Source organism: Drosophila montana, unplaced genomic scaffold (assembly GCF_035044405.1).
Source record: "Drosophila montana isolate Dmon_TW-CO22-7 unplaced genomic scaffold, ASM3504440v1 contig_3083_1, whole genome shotgun sequence".
Taxonomy (NCBI): domain Eukaryota; kingdom Metazoa; phylum Arthropoda; class Insecta; order Diptera; family Drosophilidae; genus Drosophila; species Drosophila montana.
The window spans coordinates 180,155-193,999 of record NW_026997957.1 but is presented as its reverse complement, the minus strand read 5'-3'; the positions used below and the strand labels follow the sequence as shown (position 1 = coordinate 193,999).

Sequence of the window (13,845 nt, the reverse complement as noted above, 5' to 3'; positions counted from 1 at the left end):
ACATGATAGCTCTCTGGCTTGACATCGTGATAGACAAAGGAGCCGCGCACCGAGTGATAGGGACCGCTGTATACGTTGCCGCTGTAGGAGCTCTCGCTGTAGGTTTGTTTGTTCAGCTGGAATGTGGCGTAGGGGCAAATATCCTCGATATACTCATTGCCCTCGGCCTTGCCAAAGCTGCCGGAATCATTGGAATTGGAGCCACGCGGCGCTGAATTGGTGGGATTACAGCGCACGGCCAAATATTGTTGATCGCGATTCTGTTTGTTCTGCAGATTGGCCAAGGAGGGCGACTCCGACATCGAGGAGCTGGCCAGGCGCGCCTGATTTGTGAGCTCTGTGGGCGACAGAACTGTTAATTAAATACGTTTATAATAAAATTCGTGTCAGGCCCTTCACTTACTCCGCTTGCGCAGAAATAGGGCGGCGGCAACCAGCGCCAGCAGCATCAGCAGCGAGATGCAAATGGGCAGCAACAGTTTGAAATTCGCATAGAAAGGCAGATCGCTCAGATGGGAGACGGGCGGGGAGTGATCGTTATTATAGAGCACTGCAGGTGAGAGAAGAATTGAATATGATAATAGACATAATTATAAGCTGCCTCGATATCAAGGCAAACATATTCTCAAGCAGCGAAACGGAGTCAAGCCAAGTCCGTCTGTCCGTTAATATGTCTGTCCTTTTGCCTGTCCATCTATTGATAAACCGTGCCCCCAAGATAAATGTATTTATCGTTAACTGCCGTCATTTCCCCGATAAATATCGAATGCCAGAGATTATAAATTTGCCGTTAAGATTCTCGCTTATCATATGGGGAGCAAGCTATTTAAAATTGTCTTATATTGAATGTTGCCTTGTTTTCGATAAATATCGATTTGCAGTCCCACATATTTCGTCTGTTATTAGAGCTACACCAAAATAGGCAAATAGCCTCTCATTTTAACTTTGAATGATCGATAACTTAGCCCGTTTCTCTGATATCGATTAATATCGAGATGTCTATTTTTTCGATCATATTCATCTGTTATAAGATCTACGGACACCAAAATAGGCATATAGGCTCTCATTTTAATTTCAAATTTCAAAAACTACACTCGTTTCTCTAATATTGATAAATATCGATTTGTAGTCCTGTTTTTTCGAGCATATTTCGTCCGTTATAAGATCTACGAACACCAAAATAGCCATATAGGCTCTCATTTATTATATGGATATCAATGTAAATTTCAATGATCGATAACTACACCCGATAACGATAAATATCGATTTGCAGCTGTGTTTTTTTTTGCATCTTTCGGCCTTTATCGTATATCATGAAGTTAATTGTAAATTATCGATTACGACGCCCGGTTCCCTAATATCGATAAAAATCGAAAATGTTTTGAGTATATCCCGGAGATTATGACAGCTACAGCAAATTTGATATGTACATTTTCGTATAACATACACAGAACAAGTTTGTTTCGCGATATCTTGACGCTTTTCGATATCTTCCTCATATGTTGGCAAACTGAAAATAAGGCGTAAATCCTTGGATTTTGGGTATAAACACACATATCAATGCATTCTTTAAGTACTTTCAAAACGATCGGACAATAGATACCGATGTTATCTGAAAATAATTATCACAAAGTGTAAAACAGAGAAGGGGTGACAGATAACACCTAGACTAGAGGGCTCTATCTTATTAAATCTTGCACTTACCGCCCTGCGGGGACAGCGTGGTAAAATTGTAGACGGCCGTGGTGGAGCCGGCGTTGTTGTGGGCCGTGACCTTGAGTTGATATTTGGTGCCCGGCACCAGGTCGCTGACCGTGTAAATGCGTTCGGTGGGCGGAATATGATTCGAGACGACATTCCAGGTGGAACGGCCATAAACTCGGGACTCGATCATGAAGTAGAGTATGCCGCAGCCGCCATCGCCCCAGGAGTCCAGCCAGCAGGTGACGCTCGTCGAGTTGTTCGTAATCATTTGCGAGTGCTTCGGCTGGACGGGGGAATTGCCTTTCGTGTAGGAGTTGACAATGTCGCAGGGCAGCCCGGTGCCGATCTTGTTGTAGGCAGTTATATAGAGCTGATAGCGTGTGCCGCACCAGAGATTGCTGAGCAGATGCGAATTGGTCTTGGCGTCGACCTGCAGCTCCTCCCAGTCGCCATTGTCGCGCTTGTAGTTGATGACATAGCCCAAGATGGGACTGCCGCCATGGCTATTGTCCAGCCACTCCAGATGCAGGCTGTCCGTGTAGCTGCTGACCACGGTCAGATTGGGCGCCTCGGGCGGCACCTTGACCACAATATTGTAGACGATCTCATCCTTGCCCCAGGTATTCTCCACGCTGCACGTATAGTTGCCGGCATCGCTGGCCTGGCACTCGCGCATATAGAGCGTGCCGTTCTTGGCGATCGTCTTGCGGGCGCTCGTCTCCATGTTGTGCCCGTCCTGGCGCCAGATGGTAACCGGCGCCGGGGCGCCCACCTTGCGACAGGGCAGCTCCAGATGCTCCTTCCAGGGCGTCACGATGCGTTGACTGAAGGAGACAATGCGTGCGGGCACCTTGTTGTTCGGCGGCACCGTCACCACCTGCGTCTTCTCGCCCTCGCCCATCTTGGTGGATGCAGTCAGCCAGAATTGATACGTGGCCGACTCCTGGGTGCGCACCGTCTCGTGCATTTCCACATACGGACCCAGCAGACGCTTGTGCGTGCCCTCCTCGCGCCCACCCTCCAGCATGGACATGTAGAACGTGTAGCCGGTCTACAAGCAGATGATGATGATGGGATAATTTGGAATTGGTTGGAGCGCGGGCTACTTACGATGTCACCGTTGGGCAGGTCGGGCGGCAGCCAGGAGATTATGATTTTGGTGCTCGACGCGGGTATCGCCTTGATTGCCTGCGGCGCCGAGGGCACTACACAGAAAAAAAAGCGGAGAAAACATATAAATAAAAGCAATTGCAATGGCAAAGCGAAAAAGCGCACAAAAAGAAAATAAATACATATATATGAAAAATGCGCTGCATGAAATTGCAAAACGAGGCGACGACAATGACGACCCAGGCGCTGGGCGAAAGGATTGAGGGCGGATTGGCTGGCATAGGATTGCTCTATGAGCCATGCCGTGCCACGCCTCCGCCTGCCACGCCTCGTCGTGGCTGCGTTCATTGAACCGCCGGCACTTACCATCCTCATGGGTGCGGCAATAAAATGGTTTGGTTTTCATGCCATCGCCCACTTTGGTGTAAGCCAAAACCCAAACCGTGTAGTTTGTATATTTGCGCAGATTCTCAATGGTGACGTATTGATTTGTTGACTTGACAACCTCCGGCTCCGTTTCTGTGCGGGAACAGAACAACAAGACAACAATTAGCGCTGATTGGAAATATGAAGATGCTGCCAACGAGCGGCTAATTAAATGGAAAATCTCACAGAAAATGGGTTATTAGTGTGCCACTTAAACAGAGAGAGAGGGGGAAGGGGAGGGGGAAGGGGAGGGTGGGGGGTGCAGGATATTTTCGAACTGCCACTCTAGCAGCAGTTATTAAAATGTTAAAGCAAGCTAACAAATTCATATTTTGATGTTATCTCTTAAATTTTGGATGAATCCCAAAAGTGCACTTAAAAATTTAAACAAATGCATTTCTATCGAAGAGGAAATCGCGTATAAATGGATTTAAAATGGATTTGGGTAAAAACTTTATAGGAGAGGCAACAGACTGTTTCCAGCTGGAGACATACATATGTTTGAATCGAATCGATTGTTCATATAGATATCATTTATATATTATGCTGGTTTTGGCGACCTTTCCATTTTTAAAGAAATTAATAAGCCTTAAAAAAAGTTCTCTAATATTTAAATGGATAGTAAAGAGATCGGTGCTGCGCAGCACAATTTGAATCAACTCTCGGGTTTTTTCACATTCCTTAAAGTAGATTTTGTTCGAATTTTCATATATGTTATCAATTATTATTGTTATTATTATTATTATTATTATTATTTTTATTACTTTAGCAAACAATTCAACTTTCAATTTACAATTGCGCCCGTTGTGCTGAATATATTGCAAGCCATAAATATTTTCATACACAAAATGCGGGCTAGATTTGAACTCCAACCAAAGTTGGCATCTATCAAATATGATTAGATAAATGCGTGCTTTGGGGCTAAGTCTTCCTTATGTTTGTTATTTTTAGTCAAATGATTTTATTTGAAAATAAGGTATTGGTAGGGTTAAGGTTTAGCTGATTTTTGGGCAACGGGTTGGATTTATAGTAATAAGTAAAATGGAGTTCAGGGTTTGAACCAGCTCGATTTACAAGCCGGCACGCAGCCTGCCATTAACTCCACAAATTAACTCAATATTTTTAAAAATGTTTAGGTAATAATTGAAAAGCCATTTGCTGCGTTTTATATATTGAATTTTCAATTGTAGAGGTGTTTTTTATTTTTTATTTTAAGGTTTGAACCAGCTCGCTTTAAAAGTCGATTTGCATCCTTGGAGTTTACTTCACAACTTTCAGGTTGAAATTCAAAATAACACGAAAATTTTCAATAATTTTTAAAATTATGAAAATAGTATATAAATAGCTAAATGGGCTTGCTAAATATTGGGCTTGCTTTAAGGCAAGGTTGATCGTAGCAGATAAAATGGAGCGTAGGATTTGAACCAGCTTGTCTTAAAAGCCAGTTCGCCTTGGAGTTTACTCCACAACTTTCAGATAGAAATTTCAATAGAAATATATTTCAAATTAACAAATAAAATTGAGTTTAAGGTTTGAGCCTGCTCGATTTAAAGCCGATTCGCAGACTTGGTTTTAAATTGAAACATTTTGCAAATTAACGGCAAAATTCGATGAACAATTTTTGAAAAATGTGTAAACAATATTTAAATTGCTGTTTGCTGTCCAATTACAGATTGAAATTCCAATTGAATTTAGCGGGTTAATGGGCTAATGGCATTGCATAATTGCTCTGAAATGCCCAATCCCCAATGCCGCTGAAGTAATTTGCGAGCCAAACAACGCACACAGACAGACAGACAGAGGGGGGAGGTGGACTTACCGTAAAGCTCATCGACCGATATGTAAAACACTTTGTAGCCCTTGATTTTGCCATTTTGTCCGTCAATATCCGGCGGTGACCAGGTGATATAAATCGATGTGGAGCCAAGCACATCGCATTGCGGCGACTCTGGCGGGGATGAGGGCACTGCGAGAGACAAAACGAGAGAGAGAAAGAGTGAGCAAGGGAAGGGGTCTGCATTGAGAGTTTATTAAACGTTTTGCCCGGCTCCGGCTACGGCGAGCAGACGGCGCCAGAGCTGGCAGAGAGTTGGGCTCAGTTTTTGTGCACGGGCAATTAACAAATCCAATCAATGTGTGCCGGCAGACAGGGAGGCCACCATGGGTGTGGGGAGGGAGGGGTCGTCTACACATCCACTTACCGTCCTCCATTGTTTGGACAGCAATTTCCTTGCTGGGCGGGCCGCTGCCCTGGCTGGTGTAGGCCTGGACAATCACATGGTATTGGGTGAACTTGTTGAGATTTGTGAGCACCGTCTCGCCACCGAAATGGGAGCGCACCTCGACAGTCTTGAAGCTGAAGCCCTGCGTGGGATTCACCTCCTTGTCCTCGGGCGTCAGCGACATCTGATAGCCGACATAGTAGCCCAGCAGTATGCCATTCCAATGGTCACGTTCCGGTGCATCCCAGGTGACAGATATTTCCGTAGAGCTCTTCGCCTCGGCGCGCACCTGCAACGGCGGACCGGAGGGCACCTCCTCCAGCGTGGTTACCTGCACCACCTCCGAGTATTCGGAGGCGCCCAGCTTATTCTCCGCCGACATGCGTATGTGATAGGCCTTCGCCGGACGCAGCTGCTGTATGTTGACCACAGTCAGAGCCCCGCCTATATCAATGTGCTCCGCATTCTGCCAGATGTCTGCAAAGGGGAAGAAGGCTGTTGTTGAGTGGCACTGCCACGCCCAGTTGTGTCTGCCGTGGCTCACCTGAGATTTGCTTGTAGTAGACGTGATACTGCTCGATGGGACTGTTGCCGGCAAAGGGCTGGCTCCAGGTCAGCTGCAGGCTGCGCGACTGCTGCGAATTGATGCGCAGATTCTTCGGCTGTTCCGGCACCTCCTGCACGATTAGCTGTATGGACATCTCGTCCTGTGAAGCAGCATTTCAATTTGTTTGTTTTAGTTAAACACACGCCTCGCCGAACTCATTTAACGGCAGCTGTGTTTGGACAGGTCTGGAGCCAGCGCCAGTTGCAGCCGGCTCATTCAAATTGCCATAAATTAGGGCCAACAACTGTTGCCAGCAATGAGTCGACATTTTTGGGCCGTGCAGCAACTCGCAAACGTACGTGTGTGTGTGTGTGTGTGTGTGTGTGTGTGTGTGTGTGTGTGTGTGTGTGTGTGCTGTATATGTGTGTGTAGTGTGTGTTGTGCTTAGCTACTAGGGCTGGCTTTTATACAGGATCGTCCAGTTTTTAAGTCACAGCAAATTTAGCTAACACAACTTTAAAAGCTTTTCTTGAGCTTTAAGCGAAGTTTACTTTATTTAAAAAAAATCAAATTTAGTTTAGCAAAAAGCTTAAAGCTCAACTTGCTATCAATTTGCAGAACATATGAGGCAACTGGCCGGATCGGACCAATATTTCATGTAGCTGCCATAGGAAAGATCGGTAAGAATGAAGTTCTTGTATAAAAAACTTTTTATACTCTTCTAGGGGGTAGTATAATTATGTCATGAAATGCGTAACGCACAGAAGGAAACATCTCCAACCCCATAAAGTATATAAATTCCAGATTGGCTTCAACAGCTGAGTTGATATAGACATGTCCGTCCGTCCGTCTATCAGTCCTTTCGATTGTCCGTCTATCTGATTCTCTTCTAGTCTCTCAGTTTTAAAGCTGTCCTCTTGAAACTTTGCCTAGGTCCGTCTTTCTGTTGCAGGCAGTAGATATGTCGGTACCAGATGGATCAGACTACTATATCATATATCTGCCATAGTGTGGACAAAATTCTTGCTTCTAAAACAATCTTGACTAGGCTCGGCATTTATTAGTTTCATTATTCCTCCTCCCTTATATTTAAAAACTTATCATCATCGGACTTTTATATAATTTAGCTGACATATAGAAATGATCTGTCGAAAATTTAGTTCTTGTATGAAAAAGTTAACTGTTCTTCAATATACCCTGACTATACGAAGTACTTATAAGCTTTACCATGTTCCTCACTTATAAACCAAATCCTATCAATAACTATGATATATATCATACAGGATAATATCATGGTATGATATAATATAGGTTTGATAATTTACTATGATATCATAATAGCAGAATTGTTCGCACAATAATTTATTGATATGAAAAAACCTTTTGCTTTTCTAGATTTCTAGATTCACAGTAAACTTAGGAATAATAAAGGAAAGCTTCACAATTATCCTCACGTATAAGCAAAACGGTAAGTCTTATGTCTATAAGGGTATCTACTGTTCGGCGTGCCGAATTTAGCCAGCCCTTCTTTCTAGTTTAGAGCTGCATAAAAACCCACCAAATATAATCAAATATTCTAAATGTAACTTAAGGAACCACAAAACTTCTGATTGCTTTTTGTGCGCCAACAGACCTGCTTGTGGTTTAGTTGTGAGTGTGAGTGTGGTGTGTGTAGGTGTGTGTGTGTGTGTGGTGTGTGGCACAAAAGTGTCAGCATGCACTTACCTGTCCAAATGCATTGTTGGCATGACAGATATAAATGCCTGTATCCTGGCGATATGTGTGCGAAATGCCCAATTCGGAGACCATGCCGTCGTCGAGCACTTGATCTCTTATTGTGTAGCTGTGTGTGTCGGTGTGTATGTGTGTGACAGTGTATGTGCGTGTGTGTGATTTATATGCAAGTAAATGCATTTAAGAGATACAAGATACACATACGTCGACATGCAAACGATGGCGTTGGCGAGATACGGATACGTGTACGTTTACGTTTACGGACACAGACGCAGACGCAGATGCAGATACAGATGCACAGATACAGATGCAGATACACAGATACGCAGATACGGATGCACGGATACAGATGCGGATACGTGTTTGCGAAACGTGAGCGAGGCAATGCAATTTTATAACAATGTTTTTCACGTTGCAGCAGTTGTTGTCGTAGTTATTGTTGTTGTTTGTGTGTGTTGACAAAGACGAAGACGAACGAGGCCAACACGCACAGGCACACACACACACACACATAGGCGCATACAGCAGGCATGTGTGCACGTGTGTGTGTGAGCATAAATAAATAAAACGCGTGTTTGGTTTTTGGGCAGCAGTTCCATGACGACGGCGCGCAGTCGGTGGGCATGGGGAAATTGCAGGAGAAAGCCGGAAATACACATACATTAAAATACTTGATATAGGCACGAAAGTGGAAAATACTTAGGCAACTAAAATGGGAACAGCTTTTAGATCTGCTCAGCAAAATAAAAATGCAAATGTTAAAACCTTGATTACGCTGAGCTGCAGTTAACAATGATTTTTTTTTTGGGCATAACTGAATTGAATTGAATGCCGAGTCGAGAGGCAAATTGGCAGCTGGGAAATTGAATTTGCGAACGGGTCTAAGAATCAGCTCTCGGTTTGTGTCCCCCCGCCCACTTGGCTATTTGCACAGCTCTTTTAATTAAAAGCAATTTGCAGCTTGCAATCGACTTGCGAATTGATTTCCAAAACGTTTGAAACACTTCGGGGCACTTGAATAGGGTCAGTGAAGTAAACAAATTATTTGATGTAAACAAAGAGACAAATTATTCACTATTTTAATTTATTAATTTGCATTGATTTCCAAACATTTTAACACTCCGGGTCACTTGAATAGGGTCAGTGAAGTAAACAAATTATTTGATTTAAATAAAGTCCAAAATTAATCGAATCAACATTATTCGTAAGAGACAAATTATTCACCATTTTAATTTATTAATTATTATTATAAAATTTGCATTGATTTCCAAACGTTTTAACACTCCGGGTCACTTGAATAGGGTCAGTGAAATAAACAAATTATTATATGAAAATAAAGTCCGAAATAAATCGAATTACAATTTTTCGTAAGAGACTAATTATTAAATTTTTTAATTTATTAATTAACTAAAAATTAAAATATGAAATTAATTATATTTTTTTTTTGAGAATATATGCTAATGCACATAAAGTTTATATCTCTATATATAGAAAAAAGCTATTTGTCTTGATTAACCGTTAAGCCGTCTTATGAGTTTTAGGCAATTCCACCCGCATGTGTGGAAAAATCGCGAAAAACGTTTGTATGAAACTTCTTTGTTTACAATTTGATCGACCTCAAACTCATTTTCAAATATCTTTGCTCGAAATCATTTGAGGGGTGTTTCACACTTTTCGAAAAATCCATTCCTCTTTGGTGGAAATGGGGGTCAAAGATTTTTTTTTACATAGAACTAATATATATATATTTAAAGTACAAAAAGTTCCACGGACAAGACCGGGCAATACTCGCTAGTATATATATATATTTTTTAGTAATTTATGTTCAAGTCCCCACAAATGACATGCTGTACCTAATCAAGTGTCGCGTGCTGTTAAATCCCACAGACTAGCTTCAGGCGTGACGGGGAGAGGGATTTGGGGGGAATTGTAGGTGGTTGCGTAAACGAGACTTACCGTGAATCGAGCGACTCGTCAAGATACTGTTGCGTTGCCTGGATTTTCCATTTGAAGTCAATTGGATTGTCGCCCTGCACATTGCACTGCACATGCACCTGTTTGCCCTTGGCCACGGAGATTTGTTTCGTTTTCGTTGGAAAATGGGCGGGCACTGTCATTGGGGGGGGGAAGGGGGGGAGGTGTCATAAATAACCGAAAGGTATGTGACAAAATTCCATACGCACCGTTGACTTTCAGGAAAATCACCTTGCTGACGCCGGAGCCAATGTTGTTCTTGGCCTCGCAGAGAAAGTGTCCCTGCGACTCCTTGCTGATCTTCTTGAAGTAGATGGTGCCATTGGGAAACAGCTGCACGCTCGGCTCGTACAGGAAATCCTTGTACTCCCCGGGCGTCGGCCCGATGGCCTTCTTCCATGTTATTGTCGGCTTGGGATAGCCCGCGGACTGACAGTGCACGAGCACATCTGTGCCAGACTGTGCGCTCGAATCCTTCGGCTCCAGTATCCATTTGGGCGGCACATTCACTGTCAGCGGCACCGTAAATCTCTCCGTGCCCGCCACATTGCTGGCTATGCACGTATAGTTGCCCGAATGATCCGAGGCAATGTGCTCGATGACCAGACTGGCCGAGTACTCGTCCAGGCGGCGAAACACCTCATTGCTGCAGTCGGATTTTCGGTTTGTGTGTGTGTGTGATAAGTGAAAACTGTTTTCGCATTTGCTACACTCAGCGAAAAACGATGCTCTAAATTCGATTATGCTCGAGTTTATAATGTTTGCTTCCCAGACTCACAGTACTTTTTTTTTGAATATTCTTTAATTAAGTGTGACTATCTGGGCTTAAAAATAAACCCTTAAAATCGCGCATCGAGGCAAAAACTTTGTTTCATGTAGACGAAAAAAAAGCTACACGAATTGAGCCCAAGGCGAGGCGAACTAAACCTTTCTCTCTCTTGGACTTACAGTCAAGCTTTTGATAAGAAAATATTTTTCCCTGAAGTAATATTCAAATACTCTATATTAAAGATATTATAATATTATATGTTATATTCAAGTGTAAGTATTAAAATATGAAGTAGACTAAAAGACAGTTCTTCTCATAACAAGTTTGTGCATAACCGAAGAAATTTTCACCAAGTTCATAGTTTGAGCATACTAGACTTTTTCTCTGAGTGTAGACATTGATGTGTGTGTCTGTGTGTGTGTGTGTTTGTGTGTTTCTGTGTGTGTGGGGCTTACCCTGTGCCTATAAGCGGCTTGCCATTGCGCTCCCATCGAAAGCTGACCGGCAAATCGCCCTCCAGTATCTGGCAGGATATGGCCGCCCGCATGCCCTCGCGCAGCATATTCGTCATGGCCTGAATGGGCATGATTTTTGGCGGCACTGCAAGAGGCAAGTGTGTGTATGTGTGTGTGTGTGTGTGTGTGTGTGAGTGGACATAAACATACATTGAGCATATCATTAAGCAGCCAAAAACAAAATACATGAAAACGAAACTCATAACAATTGCCAAGTTGGCTTAAGCCACAAAAGCCATCGTGATTATCAAGGCGTGTGCTGGATGGGGGCGGCGTGGGCGTGGCCATCAATGCGGCTTAGCAACAGCTGCCACACTGATAACAGCAGCAGCAACTGCTGCAGCAGAGACACAGCGCAGCGGAGTCAATGACTTCATTGTGGCACGCCCCCACCGAGAATGTGCCGCACGTTCTACTGTGCATTAAAAAGTGCTGGCAGGCTGGAAATAGTTGCTGCGGCTGTCGCTGCATAGTTCCGTTGCCACTCTAATTGGAATAGTTTCATTGTAGTTGCTGTTGTTGTTGTTGTTGTTGTTGTTGCTGCTGCTTCAGCAACTTTCTAATTTGAATATTGGCACAGCAACAAACATAGAGAGCGAGAGAGCATCGCATATTACGCATACGCCTCGTACGCCACGCGGCAAACTTACCCAACACTTGGATCTCGACGTTGCGCCTGGATGTCTGCTTCTGCTTGTTTTGTGCCATGCACGTGTACGTGCCGGCATCCTCCAGTCGCTGCAGCTGCTCAATAATTAAGGTGCCATTGTTATAGGCTCGTTGTCGTCGATTTATGGGCAGGGTTTGGCCATCTTTTTTTTTGTGCGAGCCATGAAAATAATATGAAAAGAAGAAAATACCCGAAACTTCCGGCAATTAATTTCACTCACATAAAACAAACTTGCGCAATTTATGGCTGGCTATTTATAATCTTTTATTATTTATTTGTTTTGCGCGCAAACGTTTAAAAATGTTGTACATAGCAAACAAAGAGCTGAAATATGTGTGGACTAGGGGTATTCCATGTATTGTTTTTTTGCAGACTGAAATCCTTTTCTTCGAATATCTGTGTAGAAATGCATTCAAGATGTGCTGCGCCTCTTTTTGACAAGTTTCACATTGCGTAACTGTGGCAAATCCGCTTCGCGGGGTGAAATTGGGTGTGGTACGGGTGAATTTTAATATTGGGCGGAAAATGGGTGGAAAGTGAAACTTATAGAGTGATTGTTCATTTAAATATAGTTCGATCTTAAAGGGAAATATGTCTTTTTGAACTCTTGAAAATTAAGAATGTAATCAAGGAGTTTTGATTTCAGAACCTATCCCATTTTGAGAAACCTTGTGATAATATCCCTTGCTATATTTGACAAATTTGTCTAATTTTGAAAGTCCTTATCTATACGAATAAAAATAGGTATAACACTCGAAAATCGCACCTTGTTTACCCGAGATATTCAAATTATACGATTTTTAAAAAACTTTTGTCCATAACTCGGATAATTGAGGTCCGAAGTGGAAAGATTTTGGATTAGAAAAACTCTAGAAAACTAGATTGAAATCAACAAATTTTAAGTTTAAAATTAACTCCGTTTTGGGAAAATTAATAATGAGTTGATTGAACGGCCTGATTTGTACGAGTAAAAAGAAATGTAGGATTAGAAAATCGTGTATTAGATGTCTGAGCCTGACCACGAGCCTAAAAATTGTTTCAGTTTAGTCAAAGTTGTGAAACTCTGAGCTCTAGAAAGGGCATTTCCTAGTCCAGGCTAAAGACTACAAATTTATTTCGCTTTAAAAAAATGGAAACTGAAGTGCACAGAGCACGGAACGAGCTGCATTCATTTCCGTAGTTTTAATAATAATATTCATTGATATGCGCAATAACAAACATGAGATTTTTAATACCAAACGTTGGCCGAAAGGCAACGCAAACAACAATGATGAAAACGGGCCGAAGCGGAATTAAAGTATTGGATTTAATGGACTTAATAATACCAGCAGCAGCGCGACGGTACATAAAAAATTAAAATAAAACAAATAAAGGGGAAAAAAAGTAAAATAAATAAATTGCTTACCGCGCTCCCAGTGTATTTTATCGATGGGATAACCAGCCACAGGACATTTAACAATCAAATCAGAGCCAGAGATTCCCGTTATTTTTGGCATTTCCCGTATGTAAGGCAGTCCATAGATGTTCACTTTGGCGCTATGCGAGACCCTGCGGCGATATAAAAAACATACACAAGTCATAACTAACATTTAACGGGGCGGCAGGGAAGGGGTGGGAAAAAACTGCATGCTTGTGTGTGTGGGAGTGTGTGGGTGTGTGTGTGTGTGTGTGTGTGTGGGTGTGTGTGCGAGTGTGTGGGGCAACATTTGTACACAGTTGCCGCAGCTAAAAAGCCTGACTCAACAAATTGTTTGAATTTTATGTCGCTTTTGCCTGCAAACAATGCGGTTCCATTGTTCTTATACCCTATGCTAACCTAGAGTAAGGGAACACAGCATATGTTCACTATTGCATGCAGTTGGTATTCACATAACATAGGGTATGTTAAGTCGTCATATTTGTAAGTCGAAGAAAGATTTAGAATAGTAACAGCAGTTAATTTACAAGGCAAGGCTTTAGTCGGATTTGAACCAGCGATTTTAACCTAACCCATTCGAACTTGAAATTCCAATTCCGAACTTGAATCAAGGCAGCATTATATTTTCTTTAAAATTCTTTCAACCCACAAAAAATTGTTATTACTATAAAAAAAATATAATAACCCATTTTCTTGGTACTCGATCTGCTGAATTCGCACTTTTCGGATAATCCACTGCCCTGGCTGGAAAATTGGA

At 42.5% G+C, this 13,845-nt stretch overlaps 1 protein-coding gene across 6 annotated transcripts in view; it reads right to left on the bottom strand.

The window, feature by feature from the left end:
* The window catches only part of Dscam4 (Down syndrome cell adhesion molecule 4), a 58,330-nt gene that overhangs the window by 1,546 nt on the left and 42,939 nt on the right, over positions 1-13,845 (bottom strand). For 4 of the 6 annotated variants that reach the window (XM_064685588.1, XM_064685585.1, XM_064685586.1 and 1 more), the window contains exons 15-28: positions 13,077-13,219; positions 11,652-11,813; positions 10,942-11,086; positions 9,927-10,363; positions 9,700-9,853; positions 7,735-7,852; positions 6,007-6,169; positions 5,442-5,939; positions 5,060-5,206; positions 3,181-3,333; positions 2,815-2,909; positions 1,705-2,755; positions 404-550; positions 3-352 (exon numbers count right to left, since the gene is read on the bottom strand). In XM_064685588.1, coding sequence (XP_064541658.1) covers positions 3-352; positions 404-550; positions 1,705-2,755; positions 2,815-2,909; positions 3,181-3,333; positions 5,060-5,206; positions 5,442-5,939; positions 6,007-6,169; positions 7,735-7,852; positions 9,700-9,853; positions 9,927-10,363; positions 10,942-11,086; positions 11,652-11,813; positions 13,077-13,219 — 3,763 coding nt within the window. The remainder of the gene's footprint in view (positions 1-2; positions 353-403; positions 551-1,704; positions 2,756-2,814; positions 2,910-3,180; positions 3,334-5,059; positions 5,207-5,441; positions 5,940-6,006; positions 6,170-7,734; positions 7,853-9,699; positions 9,854-9,926; positions 10,364-10,941; positions 11,087-11,651; positions 11,814-13,076; positions 13,220-13,845) is intronic. The other 2 variants (XM_064685587.1, XM_064685584.1) reach the window with 1 other exon arrangement.